Source organism: Xyrauchen texanus, chromosome 47 (genome assembly GCF_025860055.1).
Source record: "Xyrauchen texanus isolate HMW12.3.18 chromosome 47, RBS_HiC_50CHRs, whole genome shotgun sequence".
Taxonomy (NCBI): Eukaryota; Metazoa; Chordata; class Actinopteri; order Cypriniformes; family Catostomidae; genus Xyrauchen; species Xyrauchen texanus.
Window position 1 is genome coordinate 20,095,854 of NC_068322.1, and position 20,603 is coordinate 20,116,456.

The window sequence follows — 20,603 nt, forward strand, 5'->3', positions numbered from 1 at the left end:
GTGATTTAGAGGTATTTTTAAAAGATGATTCTGTCCTCTTTATTGTTAGTAAGCATGTTTAATAAAACCTATCAAGCCGAATAATCGGTTAAGAGCTCACGATTAATCGTTGCAATAATCGCTCGAATAGTCGAATAACAGTTCTAATAATCGTTAGTTTCAGCCATACATACAGTAGTGTGTAGCCTTCTTGAGAATGTTTGCACTTTGTGTAATAGTAGTGTATGAGTCCCTCAATTATCTTAAGTGTCAAAAGCTGGATCTCATAAAGTGGTGTGGGACTTCTAATTACAAAGAAGCCTGAAATACACATGGGAGTCCTATTTTGAAATGTCTGTGCTCCCAAGTTGTGAACACACTGACAGATGATTCACTGAGAAAGTGAATCTGATTCAAACTGCTAACCTGAGCTCCCGAGTTCAAACCCTCAGTTCTTTTCAGGTGATTCATGAAAAAGATCCGGTTCAAAAGAGTCATTTGTTCATGATTCTCTCGCACTGGGTTTGTTGTTGCGTGTGGTGCGGCGAGCTCATCAGAAACAGAACAGGTGAAAAGCGGCTCAAGACACACTGGTGTTGCACACTTTAAAGATGTATTCAATAACTCGCAAGATGATATCTGACGAAACCGCATATCTGGCACATCCCTAGTAACATGGTTTCCCATGTTAACGTGGGACATTGGTTTGAATGGGAACTGGCGATTACACTTGTCAGAGCAGTACATCCCAAGTGGAATAATTTTTTTTGCAACATTAAAGCATCATAGGCTGAAATATGTCAATAAAATACTTTCAATTGCTTTTATTTCTTTATAATGAATAATGACTTGATTAACCTGAAAATCAACAAAGTGACAGATCATTTAGGGCTGGGATGCTGGTCCAGTGGTTAATCCTACTGGCAGTACATTAAGTGACCAGAGATCAAATCCTTGTCAGACAGGGCGCTTTAATGTATTTTTAACATATATCGTGAACATTTTGTAAATTCATACACAGACCGAATTTATAAACTTGTTTTAAATAAATCAATCAAAATTGTAATTGAATCTGACATTCGTTGCTCCTTGGCAATTCACATTGAACAACTTATGAGTACACATTCATTGTACAAGTTCTCAAATCCAAATCTGCAAACTCTTGAGTATTGCTACTGATTTATCTTCATAATTTGGCCACTTTCCTTATTATCCACAATTTCCCACCGAAGGCTGTGACTGTCTAATTTGTGTGATGTTGAAGAGAGCTCTGTTAGATAACAGGACAGTGATGTGCACAGCGGTGCACGCATGTGCATGCGGAAAAAACACAGGTCAGCAAAATAAGACAGGAGAGCATGAAAACACCCACACACCCCACAATCTTTTAGAGGAACTGTATGTACATCGCACCCAACCAATAACAATAACATTATGATCAATTAGTCATGTAAAAGTCAGGGCGTGATTCATAAAAGTGGTTTTAAGCTATGATTGCACTACATAGATTACATGATACATCAGTTATCCATATGGTATGAATGGCCTTAAACAATGTATTATTTCTTTTTAGCAGTCTTGTTGGTTTATAAAGGGTCTGAAAGTGTTATTATAACCCTTACAACAAAGTACTGTAGTTCACTTTATGGTTCAGCCATGGTTCATTGATATAACTACCAGGGTATAGATGGTTAGCCTCACATTTTCATATGTCATGCTTTAGTACTACATGGTACTTTAAAGTATGCCATTACATTGTCATGTTAATGTAAAAAAATAAATAAAAGTGCCTTGATTTCATGATACACTGTGATTGTATCACTGCACTACTAGCCAAAAATAACATAATTAAACATCTGAAAACGGCTCGTAATTACAGACTGTAATAAATTAGTTTAAAATATTATAAACTTTATAAAGTGCTATGAAATCAATAAATTCTCGCTCTCCACGTCAATGCATTTAGATGCGTTCGGGACAGCATGTGAGTGACACCACGCTCGGCCAATCAGCTCTCGGCATCCTTGAGTCTCAGCCAATCAGAACGGATCATAACAGTTTATGAACAGCACGTCAACACCAATCCTGCTGCTGGAGGCCGAGCGTTTGATTCGCTTGGATTCATTTAGTACAATTTAAAACGACTTTACAGTAAAGAGCCCTTCCCTCTGTAAGAGCTTATAGACATATAAAACTAACCATACCATCCTATTGCGGAGGGTCCATATCTCTTTATCAGCCCCGTTTCTCTCTGAGGGGGCTCACGCTGCCCCGTTCACGCGAGTTTAGCAAAGAGGACCACAGACACACTCAACTTTATCCTGATCAATATCTCCCGATCACAGCTGATCAATAAGTGCGCATTTACCTTTTCTGAAGCGCCGATTACATCCTTTCATCCGGTCCTGTCGTGAACATTAGAGCCGAATGAGCGAATTGTCCACCAGCAGGAAATCCGCGGTGTTCTCGCTGAAGTGTGTGCGCTCGCTCACTATGGAAACCACTGCAGCTCAGGTGCTCATGCGCCGCCCGCTTTGACCTGCATCACTACAGGCGTGTACTGAGCGGAAGTGTGACTATTCTCTGGGACAGATTTTCTCTGTTCTCTGTATATTGTTGGCCAACATTTATACATTACACATATAAAATTGTACTTGTTACCATGAAAAAAATTATATATATGTATATATTGAAACAACAAAAATAATAATAAAATCTTTAGGGTTGATTGTTCAAATATTTAGTAGTAAATCATAAAAAAAATTAAAACATGTATAAATAAATAATCAGAGTATGGTGCTCTTCTTATTTTTTATTATATAGACAATTGTTATAACAATCATAATACTATTAATAACAGCAATAGTATTGCATAATATTCATCATATTGGACTATTATTTGCATTATTATTATCATTAACAATAATAATATCAATAGGGTTAATAATAAAAATAGCTAAGAGTAAATCAAATAAATATAACAATATTAATAGCTTATATAATAATCATCATCATAATAAATTAATTAGGGTTAATTACTATAATAGTTAAGAGTAAACAATTAAAATAATGATTATACAAATATATTATTCTTAATAATAGCCTACTCATAATAATTATTATTTTTAGTATAGTAAATAATTAAAATAGTTAGTTAAATAAAAACATAACAAATACATACATATAGTTTGGTACTATTATTGTTACTACTGTTACTATTATAGAAATAACAACAATAATATTAATATTACTGCATGATATTAACAATTGTATTAGTATTACTACTATCAAAATAAAGTAATTACAATAAAAAGTGATTAGACTCTGTGCTTTTTGTTAACTTGTTTAACAATATTAATCTGGCCACTGTGAGGAATATTCCAACTGTATTTCCTTCAAAAAGTCTGTTTTTGTGATGGAAAAAAAGACACTGATATCATTAAGTAAATGTACTGTAACGGAACCAAGGCTCAGTGGCCTGTCATTTAATAATAACATGGTTCTGTATGATTGCCGTTTTCATAAACCATGAAATTTACATGGTACTTTAAGGAACTGCAAATAGTTCCACGGTATTACCACAGTACATAAAAACACATTTCAAAGTACATAAAAACACGTTTGAATAAACCTTTTCATGAATAATTCACACCATCTTCCACAGTAGTTCAAAACTTCAAGAGTCTCAGCTCCATCTTGTGGCCTAAATATGTAACAACTCATTTGTCAGTGATCATTTTCAACAAAATGAAAATGTTCTGCTTATGTAATCATACACTAATGCCAGTGTTTTTACAGGGTTCATATAGACAACAGACACACAATCAATATATAGTGTGGATTTCATGAATCATTTGTCACTGTACTTACCGTAGTTGTCAACACATGTTGTTGCCTCGTCTCATTTCAGAAGTGAGTCAGCCGTTTATTGATGACTGTGTTTGTAATGTTTGCTTTCCTGTATACTTATTTAAATAGAAAACGGTTATTTTAACTTGCATCCTTTCAAAAACGATGTGTGGTGGTAGCAGTGGTCCAGTGCTGGTTCGCATATACTGTTGAGATGAATTGACTGGCTCTTTTCATTGAGATTGTTGAAGTAATCTAAAACTTTCAAATATTCTAAATCTAAATTTTAATCTAAATATTCAACGAGGTGAGCACACAGTTTATTTGGGAATATCCGCGAATGTAAGTGTAGCTACCAGTATGACCACTAGAGGACAGTACAGAACAATCTACAGGATTTATTGTTTCCGGAGTGTTCTTCGTGATACTAATAACACACGTGAAATTTTTAATCTTTAATTAATAATTTCAGTCATAATGTAAATACATTTATAAAGCATGTGAGATTTTCCCTTCCCATCTCTTCGGGTTTAATATATAGACATAGTGTAAATTAGCAAGGATTTTTAGTCTGAGGAAGCAAAGATTTGTGTTGAAGAGAGGTAGCAAAAATAATTCTCACCTTTAAAAAAACTCTTGTTCATACTCATTACTTTGAATTATTCAATTCTGTCACCTGCTGCATTTGTACTTGTAACTCTATTTAACATCTGACATTCAGTCCTCTCTAAATCAACCCTTGATTTGTGTTCGTTTTGAGCCTCAGCTTTCTGTTCTCAGGTGACATTAATGGAACCCGACATCTTTTGCTTTTGTAGCCCATTCGCCTCAAGGTTCAATGTGTTGTGCATTGTGAGATTCTATTCTTCTCACCACAATTGTACAGAGCTGTTATCTGAGTTACTGTAGACTTTGTCAGTTCAAACCAGTCTGGCCATTCTTTGTTGACCTCTCTCATCAACAAGGCATTTCCATTTGCAGAGCTGCTACTCACTGGATGTTTTTGGCACCATTCTAAATAAATTCTAGTGACTGTTGTGTGTGAAAATCCCAGGAGATCAGCAGTAACAGAAATACTCAAACCAGCCCATCTCGCACCAACAATCATGACATGATCCAAATCATTGAGATCACATTTATTTCCCATTCTGATGGTTGATGTGAACATTAACTGAAGCTCATGACCCGTATCTGCATGATTTTGTACACTGCACTGCTGCCACACGATTGGCTGATTGGATAATCGCATGAATAAGTAGGTGTACAGGTGTACCTAATATAGTGGTCAGTGAGTAAATACAGTATCATTTAGATATTGTGAAAGTCTATTATTTGTGAAATTGTAGCATGTTTTTAAACACTTGTGTTGAAATGTCAGATTTTGCAATGATACTCCAATATTGTCAAAGCACATCAAGCTGCCACAGTCAAATCTGATTGTGCTATTTTTTGGTACCTGTCATTTACAGTATTTCAAACATCAAAATTGTAGCATAAACTTAGCCACACAAGGGGCAGACTCAGACTTGTGTGGTATGTTTGTATGCGTGGACAGGTTTGTCTACGCTTGTTTGGACCGAATCAAGACAAGCCTGACATCAGCAATGTCAAATGACATTGGCTCTTGTGTTTTGAATGAGATGTTTGACCCGTATTTTAGAGCTCCTTGGATTTCATGCCTTCATGGAAGGGAGAGTCTTTATGTAATCTATGGAAGTTTACGGGATGTCCCCACTAGAATGGTCAAACTAGCCTTGGTGTCTAATGTGTGCGTGTGTGTGTGTGTGTGTGTGTGTGTGTGTGTGTGTGTGTGTGTGTGTGTGTGTGTGTTCTGCATTGAGTTATTGATGATATTTTTAAACAAAAATAAATTGTTCTGTGTTATAGTCTCACCCATTCATTTCCTTTGGCTGGTCAACTTTGCCCCTAACATGAAGAGTGTTGCACTTTTCTTTCTTTTTTTCTAACAACCTCTTAGATTCGTCGAATTGATTCCAAATTTTGTGTGTGTGTGTGTGTTCAGATGGCAATTGTAAAAACTCCCCAAGCCTTGTACAACTCAGATAAGGGGAAACCATTTTATTACCAAAACAAAAATGACCGATTTAGGGTTAATAATGTACTCTGTAATTATGAAATAACTTGTTTAATTTCGAAAACACACACAATATTACTATGTCCCCAAAGTTTGGTAAAGACAACTTCCAAAGACAACTTTATAAAGACAATTGGATTCACCCAATTGAAATACATGTGCAGATAACTCCAAATCTTTATTGATTGTGCATTCAAGATCAAAGACCAGTGTAATTATAAATGAGAAATGACAAGATACATCACCCTGGTTGGTTGAATCTTACCTGCAGCCATATGTTTATCCTCAGCCAAGGTTTTTACCTGCAGCCAAGGTTTATCCTCCATTATAATGCTCTTCCAATAGTTTTAACAAACTCTTTTGTACCTGTCCAATGTGAAAGTCTTCAGAGCAGCAGAAGTGTCGTCTTTGAGTTTCAAAAAAGAAATGATGTCTTATTTAGGCACAAGTTCAGTTTACCAAGTGATTTCCATTGTAATTTGTATTGACTGCTGGAATTGCAAAAATAAGGAACTTTTTTTTTTTTTCCTTATAGGACAACTATTGTGACACATTCCACTGCTTTTTACCTCTGGTTCTATGTGTGCTTTTGTGGTACCATTTTTGTAAAATATTGCTGTTGACACTGGAACACCTTTATTTGTTCAACCCAAGAGCTGTGATATTATATTGCTATTTTATGTATGTGTTTAGTTTTAGTTTAACTGGTTTTATCTCCACAGAGTTGCAGTTCTTTTGTTGGTGGTATCTGCAGAATTTAAGGAAAAGTTGACCCCAAAATGAAATTTAATCTTAAAATCATCATCTTCCTCAAATAAATGTATCGTACAGCTATAAAAGATTTTGAATATACCACTAAGGCTGTATGATCTACTTTTATGTTTTATTTATTATTACACTGTGTAACAAATGATTATTTTTATTGATTTAATGGTTCCCAGGTAGCAAGTGTTATTTCCTAAATGCTTCTGCCTCAATGGTATAGAAAATGGCTATTATTCCCCACAATCTTTGCTTTTTGCAAACCAGGACAGTGATATTTTGAAATGTACCTATTTTCCAGAACATTCCAGATAGATTCAGTTCAGAGTAAACTTGGAGTAACTTCTAGAACTTTCTAGAACTTCCCAGTAATATAAATAGTAGTATAAATACAAGGGCCTTAAGTCCACCAGTTCAATTAGTTTCAGCTGTCTAAGTGGATACATATCTGCATTTTTCTGAGATGGCATCAAGAGGCTGCAAGCATCTGGCAGACGCATTTTGCCATATCTGCGGCCAATTTATCAAGACAAGAGCGAAAAAGTACTCCATGGAAGCATGTGCTAAGATGTGTGAGGCCTGCAAGGCCTATTTTGGCATGTCTGTTGGGCATAAAGACAAACCCTGGGCACCTCATTTCACCTGCGAGCACTGCAAAAAAACTCTGGAAGGTAAGATGGACAATTGTTGTTAGGATTTTTGTTATAAAATGTGTTAATTTTTTAAATTGTAAAAGAATTATAATCTTAAAATATTTTCAATTTTCAATGTTATTGAAAAAATATATAATTTATGAAACATTTTGTGAGAATCTCTTACACATTAGTCATGAGTGAAATAAATGTATTTTTATAGGATGGTACAGAGGGGAAAAGAGAACCATGAAGTTCGCTATCCCAAGAAATTTCCAGAAACCCACTGACCACTCAAGAAACTGCTACTTCTGCATGGTGGACCCTTCCAAAAGCCGGACTGGGAAGAATGCACCTGCTATCACGTATTCGGACCTTCCTTCATTCATTTCCCCGGTGCCACACTGCCATGAGCTCCCAGTACCCACTCCTCCTGAGAGCCCTGTAGCCCATCCGCCTCAAGGTTCAATGTGTTGTGCATTGCGAGATTCTATTCTTCTCATCACAATTGTACAGAGCAGTTATCTGAGTTACCATAGACTTTGTCAGTTCAAACCAGTCTGGCCATTCTCTGTTGACCTCTCTCATCAAGGCATTTCCATTTGCAGAGCTGCCCCTCACTGGATGTTTATGGTACCATTCTACAAGTCCAATGCCGAGCTTTTGACGTCTAGACTCAAGCAGTGGAATTTGTTGGATGAAAGTGTGCAAGTCGCAGATCAGAGGAAGCATCACCAACCTTTTTCTAGCTTCTTCACCAATCAAGATGGGCTCTGCTTTGCCACAATGTGACCAGTCTGTTCGAGGCAACTGAATCGCCTTTAACCAGAATGAGTGGCGCCTCTTCATTGACAGCTCATCCAGGAACCTCAAAGCCGTGCTGCTCCATATAATGGTAACAAGTACCCGTCTCTTCCCCTGGATCACTCGGTGCACCTCAAAGAGGATTACAACAGCATCAAGACCTTGCTGGATGACTTGAAGAAGTATGAAGAGTACATTTGGGGGCTGATTCATGAAAGTGATTTACAGTATAATCATAAATCACTTCTAAATCATTGTAGTTATTTTTGTATTCCTTTAATATAAATATGTGTTCATTTGGATTCATATGTTGTTTTATTCTGAGTTTATGTTAACGAAAAGACACAAATTCGCCCTTTTTCTCATTGAAAATAGGTACATTTTAAAATATCACTGTCCTGGTCACAAAAGCAAAGTTTGTGGGGAATAATAGGCATTTTCTATACTTTTGAGGCATAAGCAATTAGGAAATAACACTTACTACCCAGGAACAAAAGTTGTGTTATATAGTGTTATTATTATGTACTTTTATGTCCTTTACGGTGCATAACAGGAGCTGTTCTCCATCCACTCATATTGTATGGAAAGTGTAGGGATGCACCGATTGAATACCTGTTGCTCCGATACTGATGCTTTTAAACAGTTCAACGAGCCCAATCCAAATCCAGTACTTTGTGTACTGTCATCGTCATTACTGCCAAGCTCCAAAAACGACATATAAGAACCATAAAAGCATAATTACAGTAGTCCACATGACTTTTGCATTTTATTTAAAGTCTCTTAAGGACATGCTATAGCTTTGTGGAATGCAAATGGTTGCATTTATTAAGTATATTTATGTGCAACGCGTTTCAGTGAATGCCGCTGCTCTGTTGACACGTACACATTTTCAGCCCTAAAAGTGGTGCCAAATGTGAGCACTGTACATTAACTACATCTCAGATGTAGATGCTCAATAGTTTGGTTCGCTCATAACATGCAAAGAGAACGGAACCAGAGGACCGTTTGGAATAACAAGCGAATCAAACTATTGTGAGCATACATATAACCTCCTGGAGTGTTCGGACCGTCAAAATAAAAGCCAGAGGGTTTTTAAAGTTACAGTTGCATTTTAAAATTCTAAAAGTTAATAATAATAATATTTGTTTACAAATTACAACAATATTTAAGTTGACTGTGTTCCAAAAAATAACTGATTGAAAAGTGGACCGATATCTTTAAAGTTCGATACATGTTGGGAAAAAAATGTGCTAAGAAAACTCACTTCTTTTCTTCTGATGACTTTCTCTTTCTCTTTTCCAGTAGACCAGTTAGCAATAAAGTTGTTCTGAATAGGCTATACATTTATATTGAAATAATGTAGTTAGAAAAGAGTACCCCCATTTAGTTCCACACAATGAGGTCAAGATATTCTAATCTGATCAGCTGATACTGAGAGTTTCGATATCAGAATCGGGAGAGAAAAATGGTATCGGTGCATTCCTAGAGAAGTGTCCAAAATATCTCCTTTTGCGTTGTACTGGGGAAAGAAAATCATACACATTTCAATATACACAAATGTAAGTGAAAAACGTATTTTCATCTTTGGTAAAACCAACCCTTTAAAATGATTTTGAACTGTTCAGTCACAAAACAAAATAAACATTTAATTCGTCACCTGCTCTAACTAGCATTGTTTAAGTTCTGGAACACACTGTATCACTTAAAATATCTGAATAATGGTAGTAAATTGTTTTGGGACTCTCTGGTATCTCTGTAGGGATGCAGTGGACACATGGACAGCACATAGTGGACACAGACAGAGGGACATACGGGGGCCATGCCCAGTTCAGCGGTACAGTACAGAACAGTACGACCTCATTACAGTAAGAATCTTCGTTTTTATGCTACCAATATTTCCTTAGCCCCAATATTGTTGAGTTCTAACGCTCAAAATTTGAATCCGCCTACTGGAATAATTGAGAAATGGGTCAATTTCAATTTCGTGTGAAATGTTTCATATTTCCACGTTCTTGGTTTTAAGGTTGGACGTTATGTCACAAAAGTCGGGGGGCCTCACAGAGGGGTGTTTTAAAATTAGAGCATGAAACGGCTGTCCATCTACTGTTACAGCAAGTTGGGCTGCACAGAAATATACATATACAAATCTTTATGTATATTTACCATGTTTGGTGATGGGACTCTGAGGGAGGACTGAATGAAATTAAATCGTACTAACGTATATAAAAGGAAAACCAAAGCACATACCGAATCAGAGAAAGGAAACAAACAGTACAGATAAAAGTGAGCACAGGAGAGGAAGATAGAAAAGAGATGTGAAACACCAGAGGGTTGCATGAACATTCGTACAACATCGGACAGGTACTGGAACACCACGCCACAGAGAGAGAGACGAGTATTAGGAAAAATGGTTTAATATCGGAGACAGAGGCAAAAAACTGCATCACACAAGAACATACATTTACAAAAATAAGTCTGACTGATCCAGCTACACAGTTAGGTTAACAGCAAAGACAGAGAAACCAGAAAAATCTAAACAGCTAAAAGAAAAGTCCTCAAATTACTTTTATCTTGTTGTCAAACTAATACATTTATCCACTGAAGGTGACTAAATACTTCTAAATCGTCTAATCGTCTTATGATGACTGCACAATACTCAACTAAATGAAACTTACCGCTGTTGTAAAGACTCTTGGTAAAGACAAACCGCATTACGTATTTATAAGCCAAAAGGAAAACTCCCCAACCCTCTTTCCGAGAAAGCGAATGTAAAGAAAAGCAAATACTGATGTGAAGAAGAAGAGTAAAGAAGAAGAGGCTAAAGATACCAAGCCAAAGTTTTCTCCTAAAAAATCTTTATATATCAAAACCCAACGTTCTGGACGCCAACTAGAAATCAAACTCGGGAACCAGTCGCTGCAGGCCCCTGGCTGGGGCCACGCAGCCTGTCGTAGTTTTTTTTTTCCTCCTTTAATTGCCAGTATAAAAAGTTCCACTGGTACAAAAGGCATAAGTACAATCAGTGATAGAAATAGGAAAGCCTGCTTTTTTGTACTTTTTAAATTCCCATCCAATGACAGATTTTCAAAGTGTTGTCAAACAAACATGTATCACGCTTACATAGTCCACTGAAATGCATTGACTTTGGCTTTTCTCAAGACAATACTTAAAACTATTGAAATCTTCTTAGAATCAAACGAAATGATATTAATCTACAGACAACAAGCTTTTGTTACGGCACGTTAGATAAAACACATACATTTTTCCAAAAAACTTGACATAATAAGCCAAAATGCAAAGAAACTACACATCTTATTTTTTCTTCTTTAAAATACAATTGTTAAATAGCACTTAAGAGATAGAAAGAAACAAAATTAACAACAAACAGATTTCAGATGCGTGTGTTAAACCCCTGAGTTGAGAGCCTCAGCAAGGACTCCTGCAAAGACACATGTGAGGTTGTGCTTTATTAAACATCAAAAAAATGTGTGTTTTATGTGTAAAATTGCTGGCCATGTAGCTTACCCTGTTTGTCTGAAGTTAGTGTAGTTGATTGTGATCAAGTGTGACAAACAAAAGAATACACCAAGTTGGAAACTACCGACTTCTAACTAGCGATATACCAGACGCCGTAATACTAAACTGAGCTGAGATAAAAAGCTATACTGAGTGATATTACATCGTCAAATGAATCTAAAAAGGTCAAAAATACATCTCGTAATTCTTTTCATGCCACTAGGAACTCTTATGAACAAAAGGTGTAAACAACATTACTGTCGACTGTTGTACCTGGTAATTGTAAGGAGTCATCAGTTGTAATACTGCGTGTTAACGCTGTGCTACTGCGTGTGTGCTTTTGTGTTTGTGCTAATAGTTATAAGATTTGGCAATGGAAGCAGTAAATCGTATACTGACTGACTCCAACTTCCCAATACAAACTGGATGGATTAAGGGATTGTGAAGAATATCGGAAAGCATATTTCCGTTTGTAACACTATTCTTATGGAAATGGTCAAAATCGTTGAATACGCCAATGCAACAATTGTATGTGTAATTGGTTTTTAAAACAAAATCGGTGGTACAACCGCAAAATTATTCATAAAACCATTCTTTCGTAGATTGTTGCGTTGAATGTAACAAAGCAACACATTTCTATGTAAACAGCTTGTTTGTATAAGGTTAAGATTCAACTTTATTGTCATTGTGCAGAGTACCGGTACATAGCCAATGAAATGCAGTTGTTTTCGCATATCCCAACTTAGCTGGGGTCAGAGCGTAGGGTCAACCATGAAACAGCACCCCTGGAGCAGATAGGGTCAAGGGCCTTGCTCTAGGGCCCAACAGTGGTATCTTGGCAGTGCTGGGGCTTGAACCCCCGACCTTTCGGTCAGTATATCCAGAGCCTTAACCGCTGAGCAACCACTGGCCGTCAAGCTAATTGGTCGTCTTGCGAATAATTGGTTGACAATATTAAATTGTTCATAAACCATTCTTATGTTAATGGCTGCAGATGCATATTTTGATGCGACAATTGCAGACAGTGTTACATTGAATGTGAACAAAATTGGTCGTCATGTTGTGACAATTGATGCATGAATTGTTTTACAAACAATTTATGCTAAAATTCGTTCTGCTCATGTTTCATGAATGAGGCCCTTTGTTTAATTTCTGCATACATTATTGATAATAACCATTCATACATACATTGTTGAATTGGATGTGACGAAGTGACAATTTGACACATAAATATGTATATATATATAAACATACATACACATACAATTATTTGTAAAACCATTCTTACATAGAACGTAGCGATGAAAGTAACAGAACCACAATTTTTGGTGTAAACAGCTTATAAAACTGCAAAAGTATTCATAAACTATTCTTACATATATCGTTGCAATCAATGTGTCAAAATGACAATTTTGCGAAGAAACGGCTCATAATAATGTAAAATGGAGGGGAAGGGGGGTGTGGCCGGGCCGTGATAACGCACGCCTGGCGATGAGTTGACTAATCAGTGGGAGAGAGATAAGGGGAGCAGGAGATGCCAGTTCGAGAGAGAGAGGGACGCACAAAGCTGTATGTGCGTCTGTTTGTTTCCAGTTTCTGCTATGTTTGAGTTCAGTTTCTAATTATAGTTTTACGTTGACTGTTCAGCTGGTTCCCGCCTCCTCCTTGCCCATCTTAAGAACCCTGTTATACCATTCTTACGTAAAATATCACCATTTTTACGAACCATTTACACAGAAATCTGTACTGCTCGTGTTTCATTAATGTGGTTGTTTATTATTTTGTTAACTGGCGGAAAGTTTGGCCGCTTCAGATTTGGCGAAAGATTAACGTGGATGGAAAGAGAACGAACAACCAATCACAGCACAGAAACACATCTTAACATGTTCACATTCACACACAAACCCTTGGCACATGTTTTATATGTGCTGCAAAATACTCCAGGCCACTAATACTGATCGACGCGTTAAGGCAACGGCAGAGCTCGGGTATAAAATAGTGCTATCGAGTGAAGTAAACGATTTTGATGGGGCTGCCCGTAAACTACGTTTGTAAACAATATTTATACTGTATATGGGCCATTAAACCATGTGTAAACATTTTCAGCAAAGTGCTACAGGCGCTATCAAATACTGTGGATCACGATGAACTACTTTGGCATCAGGACTCCGTTTTAGTTGTACTACGAAAGTAAAAGCATCCTGATAAAAGAAACAAAAAGCCAGACAAACAGCTGTTGTTTAATGAAACTTCATTCACCCACCATAATGTGTGCAAAAAAGGCCTGACTCACAATTCATAAATATTTAGTCCAATCGCACACAAGGGTTTTTTTTTACAGACAAAGAAGATTGTGTGCGGTCTAAATGGGCTCTTAAGTACAAAACTAGAAGGGAATTAATGAAACGTAACTGACTGTAACGTAATCTAGGCCTTCATTGGTGTACGGTGACCCTTAATGTATGTGTATGTGCATGTGTAAGGAGAACTGTATGTGTGTATTAGGAGAACTGCTGAGACTCATTCTCAGGGGCTCACATACACACACCATCAAATAAAAGAGGGTTGTGAGGTCAGCCTTTAGCACAGGTGTGTGTATGCATGCATGTGTGTGTTTATGTGCTTACTTGTGAATGTGTGTGTGTGTGTGTATGTGCTTGTAAAAGAGATAATGACACATGGGCACTTTTTACATCTTTACAAATAAGGGGAAAATAAGAAGGAAAAGCAAAAAACATGAACAGTTTCAGGCAACAAGACCACAGAAGAGCAAGTTAACAACCTTTTTTTAAATCTATATCTTTAAATATGAGGGTTCCATACAAAACACTTACGTAATAAAATACCCATGTTATCAAATAATTTCACAAGTAAAACACTGAAGCTGTAGGCAGGATGTACCGTCAGAATTTGGCACTAAATTCCACTCGTTTTTCTTTATAAGAAAAAGAAAAGATCACATTTTGCTGAACAACATAACACATCTAAATATTGTTTCCCACAATAGAAATGAAATAATATAATGACACAGATGCTTCACAAGCCGACACTGTAACTTGAAGAATTTGTATATAGCTAATTACCCAACAAGAAATTTAGCAAAGAGGGATTCCTATCAAAAAAAGTTAAAAAAGAAAAGAAAAGAAGTAACGAAACGAACAAAAACAAAAACGTAGTAGTAATTGTTCTTATGAAAGGCTTTTGTCTATTGTTCAAGTAAATTGATTTTTAGTCTTCTCTTTAAAAACATGAGACAAATAAGACTGTTAGACTTGATGAAACCACGACTTTATCCACGAAAAGCACCGACGGGACAGCGGGTTACACGAACTCAGTTTTTTTTCCTCTATACATTTAAACAGTATAAAATATAGGTCATTTCATGTGCATTTAAACCACGGATTGTCTAACTGTAAGTCAGTTCAGCAAAAGGTGTGACATGTAGGTAGCATTTCCCCCAAACAGGGCAATCTTGTGTTTTTCTTCTTCTTTTTTTGTTTTTAATACCTTTACTACTCTAGAAAAAAGTGGTTTTATATAGACTTTAATGAGAAATCAAGCCACTTAAAATGGCCTTATCAAAAAACTTTACACTGCCTGAAAAATGTAAAAACCACGAGCAAGCGCTGAGATATTCTAATATCGATCAGTCAATTTATATATATGTATATATATGTATATATATATATATATATATATATATATATACATATATATTACAACTGCGTGGAAGTAGTCTATTTCGTTAAGAAACCGGCGTAGGTTTTTACAGACGGCCTCCATTTATGAGTGTTGCCGACAGTAAGTCCCAACGCCAATCCCTGTATTGAACTTTCAAGTTTACTTTAAATGAATGAAAAAGAAAAGAACATAAAGAGAAAGAGAGAGAGAGAGAGAGAGAGAGAGAGAGAGAGAGAGAGAGAGAGAAAAGAACATAATCTGACAAGTAAAAAAAATGCAAATATTCTTAATTGTTTTGCCACAGGATTATTTTATTTTGTACTTTTTTTTTTTTATTATAATTTTTTCTTAAAATGATGCTCTTGTTATGTTAGTAAATATACTCTGTCTCTAGAGTGTGAATGCAGCGGTTTCACATCATTATTATTATTATTATTATTATTATTATTATTATTATTATTTTGTCTTTCCTCCCTCCCTCACTAATTAATCCAACAAAAAAACAAACAAAAACAAAAAAACAGGTAAAAAGCTCAAAATGAGGTCACATGCTAAAAACTTCCAAAAAGATCAGGCTAAGTTCAGAGATCAGTAGAAGGACACCATGTTATGATCAGGAGAACTCAGAAAGACATCAGAAACAATGACGGGACGATGAGACGCTTTTTTGTACACCACGTAGACATGCTAGGCAAACGATGAGCATATAGTCATGGAGATGAGTTCTAGGGAAGAAAACGGGAGAGGAGAGTTACACAAACAGCTCCAGCACACAACTAACATCATTAAACCATGAGAACAACAAGCAAACAAACAAAACAAACAAACAGAAACAACAACAGCAGCAGTGCTATTAACCAGCGGTTCATCAACATCCATTTCACATTAGCATTTTTAACAATGTTTTTTTTTTTTTTTTTGTTTGTAAAATACACATAATTCAAATAGATTGCAAACATGGACACGTAAATGTGGCTCTCGCTAAAACACACAAAGTACAAACACACACTAACAATCTCCCAAAAACACACACACACCCAAAAGAATCCATTCCGGATCGGTCTACGAACCGAGACCGCCGATGGATCGCCATTTGGGAGAAACTATTCCTTTTTTTGGAGCGTACGAACGAAAATCAAACAGTATGAAACAAAATGAAACGGAAGAGAAATTTCACTTATGAAGTGCCACTACTCATGACGAAAGAAAGAGAGAGTCGGGACAGAGAAATGACGGGGACGTGATGGAAGGAACTGTGGAAAATGGAGAGAGGGAAGGTGAGAGAGAGAGAGAGAGAGAGAGAGAGAGAGAGAGAGAGAGAGAGAGAGGGGCTTTGTAGGTGATTCTGTGTTCTCGTCACACAACAGGTTGTGCGGTTTACGAAGACTACCGGACGAGGCTCTGGAGAGAGAGAGCACGACTTTTCCAAACCCAATAACTTAAAAGATAATAAATAAAGTCCTTTACTTCAGAGGCAGTAGAAATTTCGTATAAAAATAGAACTGCATTTTTTTACAAATAAAATTTACAGGCCTGTGGCTTTCTGTAATGTAATTTGTTTTCTTTCGATAAACTCCCCATCCCGCCACATAGAACCTAGAGTGCTTTATTCATTTTAACCATCGACAGATCAAACTCTTTTTTTAATGCTCTACACAAATTCTGTTGGACAAAGACCACGATCATCCGACGCGAAAAAAAAGAAAACGGAAAAAAAAAATTCTCTTTAAAAACAAACAAACAAACAAAAAAGAATAACAACAACAAATCAAAAACCCTTTACTGACAGAAAATGAATAAAAAAATAAAATAAAATAAAATCACTGAACATTTGACGGCAAGTATTTGTTGAGGAAGCTGTTTAGGCAGATGTTGCCGTTGACTACAGAGAGGCCACAGCGGGTTTTAACCCTTTCCTCTCTAGTGCAGGTGGGCCAAGGTTTCGAAGGAGCAGCAAAGCCCTGATCCGACACCAGAGGTCAAAGGGCAAAGGTTAATGTGCATATTGGTGCTTTAATCATATCGGAACCTTCCCTACTTGTCCTTACAAGCCTCAGGTTCACAAAGAGAAACAAATAATAAACATCTTTCCTTTCTGCTGTTGTCATCACCATAGAATGAAATAGCCATTGTATAAATATTTACTTCAAAAAAACAAAAAAAAAACTAACAAAAAAAAAAACTTTTTAACACATGACTCCAACAAAAAGAAATAAATTGACCATTAATAGCTGTTCATCCATCGCATACAAAATAATGGCAGAAATGGAAGTGTTCATGTGGAAGTAAAAAGAGACAAAATAATAATAATAATACTGTTGTTAATAAAAAAGCTGAAAGAAGGTTAAGGGAGAGTGGCTCCCTCTGGTGGTCAAAGGGTGAAACTCCCCCCTCGTGCTCCCCCCTCCCCCCGGAGTCCCAGTTTGGTAACCGTGGCAGCAGTGGGGACTTACCCTAGCAGTGTAAAATGAGAGATGCCCTAGTGCTAAGATCAGTATGGTTTGCTGTCGTTCTTTGAGCGCTTGAGCTGGACTTTGAGGCGCTTCATGCCGATCTGAAAACCGTTCATCGCCTGGATGGCGGCCTGCGCTGACACAGGATTGTCATAACTGACGAAACCTGTCATGGAAGACATATACAAAGAGATAAGAAGACGAGACAGTAATGTGCCGCAAACAACGTCCTGTTTATATTCCAAACCTCAGTGTGAATAAAGATAAAAAGGGTACAAAACAGTCACAAGACATTTTCACGTAACGAAACTATTCAGCCAATTTTCGCTGTTCACATTAATTGGGATCGAAGAGTTTTTTTTTTTTTTTCAAATGTCATTTTCACCCTATAAAGCCTTATATATGAAATAATAGTTATATAATAATACAAAAAAGATAAAAAGGGTATAAAACAGTCACAAGACATTTTCACGTAACGAAACTATTCAGCCAATTTTCGCCGTTCACATTAATTGGGATCGAACAGTTTTTAGTTTTTTTTTCAAATGTCATTTTCACCCTATAAAGCCTTATATATGAAATAATAGTCATATAATAATACAAAATCTTAAAAAAATAAATAAAATTTAAATCTTCTTGAGTATGTGGTATTTTTTTATTTATTAATTTTTTTGGTATCATATTTGATACATCAGGTTTTAAAGGTCATTATCCTCCTGAGACCCAGCAATTCAGTATTTGTATAGGACATTTGCTATATAAGTTATATACGCTTTTCAGTAGCCCATATGCTACATGCCACAGTGGTAAATAGTGGTATATATATATATATATATATATATATATATATATATATATATATATATATATATATATATATATATATATATATACATTTATCATATGTATTTTATGCACCTAACACTATATTAACATTAAAAGAAGTAAAACTGTAAAATTTATTTTGCTTGGTCTCAGGATATAGTAAGATGACATCATAATAGCTTTTAATATAAAATAAAAAGACCTTTAAATGAATAGAGCAGACTGCATATATAAAAATACATATCACATTTTATATATTTTTTTTTCATAGCTCTATGCTTATTTTTATTTATTTATTTTTATTATTATTATTATTAATATATTTTTTGTGGCGGTTGTAATATAATTAATATGTGCATTTCTATGTGATTTTGTATATAAAATAATGTATAACATTTTTAACTAAGCAGAAATTGCTTATACTCATTTTATATTAGCAGTAACAAATGTGACGTCTACACTGAGGACTATTGTTCTATTGGTTTTGTCTTTCTTTTGAGTGCCTGTGCATGTATCATTTGTGTCATTTCATACCAAAGCACTTGCTCAGATTGGTCTGTTTGTCGATAAAGACTTTGGCAGACACTACGTTTCCAAAAGGCATGAACATCTGTAGGATGTCCTGGTCCCCAAACTCCTGTGGCAGGTGGTAGATAAACAGGTTGGCCCCTTCAGGTCCTGCACCACACACACATAAAGCGTGTACAAATTTAGCAGACAACTAAAAAACTATATTCTTGCATTAAAATATGATACCAATTCTCAAATACCCCCAAAAAACTTTTCATGTTGTCAATTTCCATGAACATTTAACGTTTGTGGTTTAAGTTTTGCCATTCTTGCATTCAAAAACAGCTAAAGCGCAATTGATTGGGACAGAATGCAGGGGTTGGGACGCATTTTTCTCTGTTGGGATCCATAAAGTAGGCTATATTTCAATATTTAATTCAATATACAATATTTTGTACATTTAGGATTCCCCGGTGATACAAGCTACATGACATTGTAGCAGGTAAATGTAATGAGTGCTACTGTACATAATCAATACAAATTAAATGATCTGCCCCTAGCCTCTTCTGATTGGTCCATCTCTTGAATAATGTGCTGCGCTACATAACAAAGTTAAACTACTGTGTACTTGACACAATCTTAAAAATGCAACACTCACGGTGTGAGAAAATGAAAAACAAGACGCGTTTGGCAAGTATACGCAAACCAACAATTAAAACAAGCAAGCAATGTGTCCTGAACGTTCGCCCCATAGTGGTTGTTTTGTCCATACCCTCTTTCTGGCTGCCCGCAGCGCTCTGTTGCTGCAGTAGGGATTGGCTGTAGAGGGTGGGCAGTGCGGCGGCTGCGTACTGTTGGATCCCTGAGTAGGCCTGTGTGAGAGCGTCCATGGGCCCGACCGACCCGTTACTCAGGCCCGTGCTGCCCAGCCCGCCGTTCAGAGCTGCCATACCTGAGAGCATGTGAGCAACTTTACATAAAACCCAACAATAAAGAAAAAAGAAGTGCTCTTACTCATTAGCGTTTGGACTCAGGGTGTGTTTCTACAACACAGTACAACACACATACAAATACACACACACACACACACACACACACACACACACACACAAAATCAAACAAACGTAAAAAAATAGAGCGCTAAACGAAACACTCGTCAACAAAAACATCTGAACCATGAACAACAAACAAAACCTATTACGACATCACTAGGGGACATACAACAGGACAAGACGTCATAAACGCCACCCACTCGCACACATACACACACAAACACAAGATATATAATATACATGATATACTGAACGGTGTATGCAAATGAGGAGCGCGGCCTACACATGCACACTAATGTCACAACAGCAGCATGAGACGATCACCACAGCGACCTTCAGACAGACAGAAACATTAGACCAATCACCTTCTTGACCTCAAAAACTCAGCAGAACTCAAATTCTAATGTTCTCATTATATGGTATCAGTGGTCAAGTTTTATTTTTG

General features: G+C 36.4%; 2 protein-coding genes across 21 annotated transcripts in view; both read right to left on the reverse strand.

Moving 5' to 3' along the window:
- The window catches only part of LOC127638912 (USP6 N-terminal-like protein), an 88,193-nt gene extending 85,723 nt beyond the window's left edge, over positions 1–2,470 (reverse strand). The window contains exon 1 of the mRNA XM_052120667.1: positions 2,348–2,470. The gene's annotated coding sequence lies outside the window, so the exon portion shown is untranslated. The remainder of the gene's footprint in view (positions 1–2,347) is intronic.
- An 8,047-nt stretch (positions 2,471–10,517) lies between these two features.
- The window catches only part of LOC127638727 (CUGBP Elav-like family member 2), a 200,402-nt gene continuing 190,316 nt past the window's right edge, over positions 10,518–20,603 (reverse strand). For 11 of the 20 annotated variants that reach the window (XM_052120400.1, XM_052120389.1, XM_052120390.1 and 8 more), the window contains 4 exons: positions 19,879–20,058; positions 19,131–19,274; positions 17,772–17,937; positions 10,518–16,043 (listed from right to left, as the gene is read on the reverse strand). In XM_052120400.1, the coding sequence (XP_051976360.1) occupies positions 17,810–17,937; positions 19,131–19,274; positions 19,879–20,058 (452 nt within the window). In that variant the 3' untranslated portion in view covers positions 10,518–16,043; positions 17,772–17,809. Of the gene's footprint in view, positions 16,044–17,771; positions 17,938–19,130; positions 19,275–19,878; positions 20,077–20,603 lie in introns of all 20 variants that reach the window. The other 9 variants (XM_052120385.1, XM_052120398.1, XM_052120397.1 and 6 more) reach the window with 1 other exon arrangement.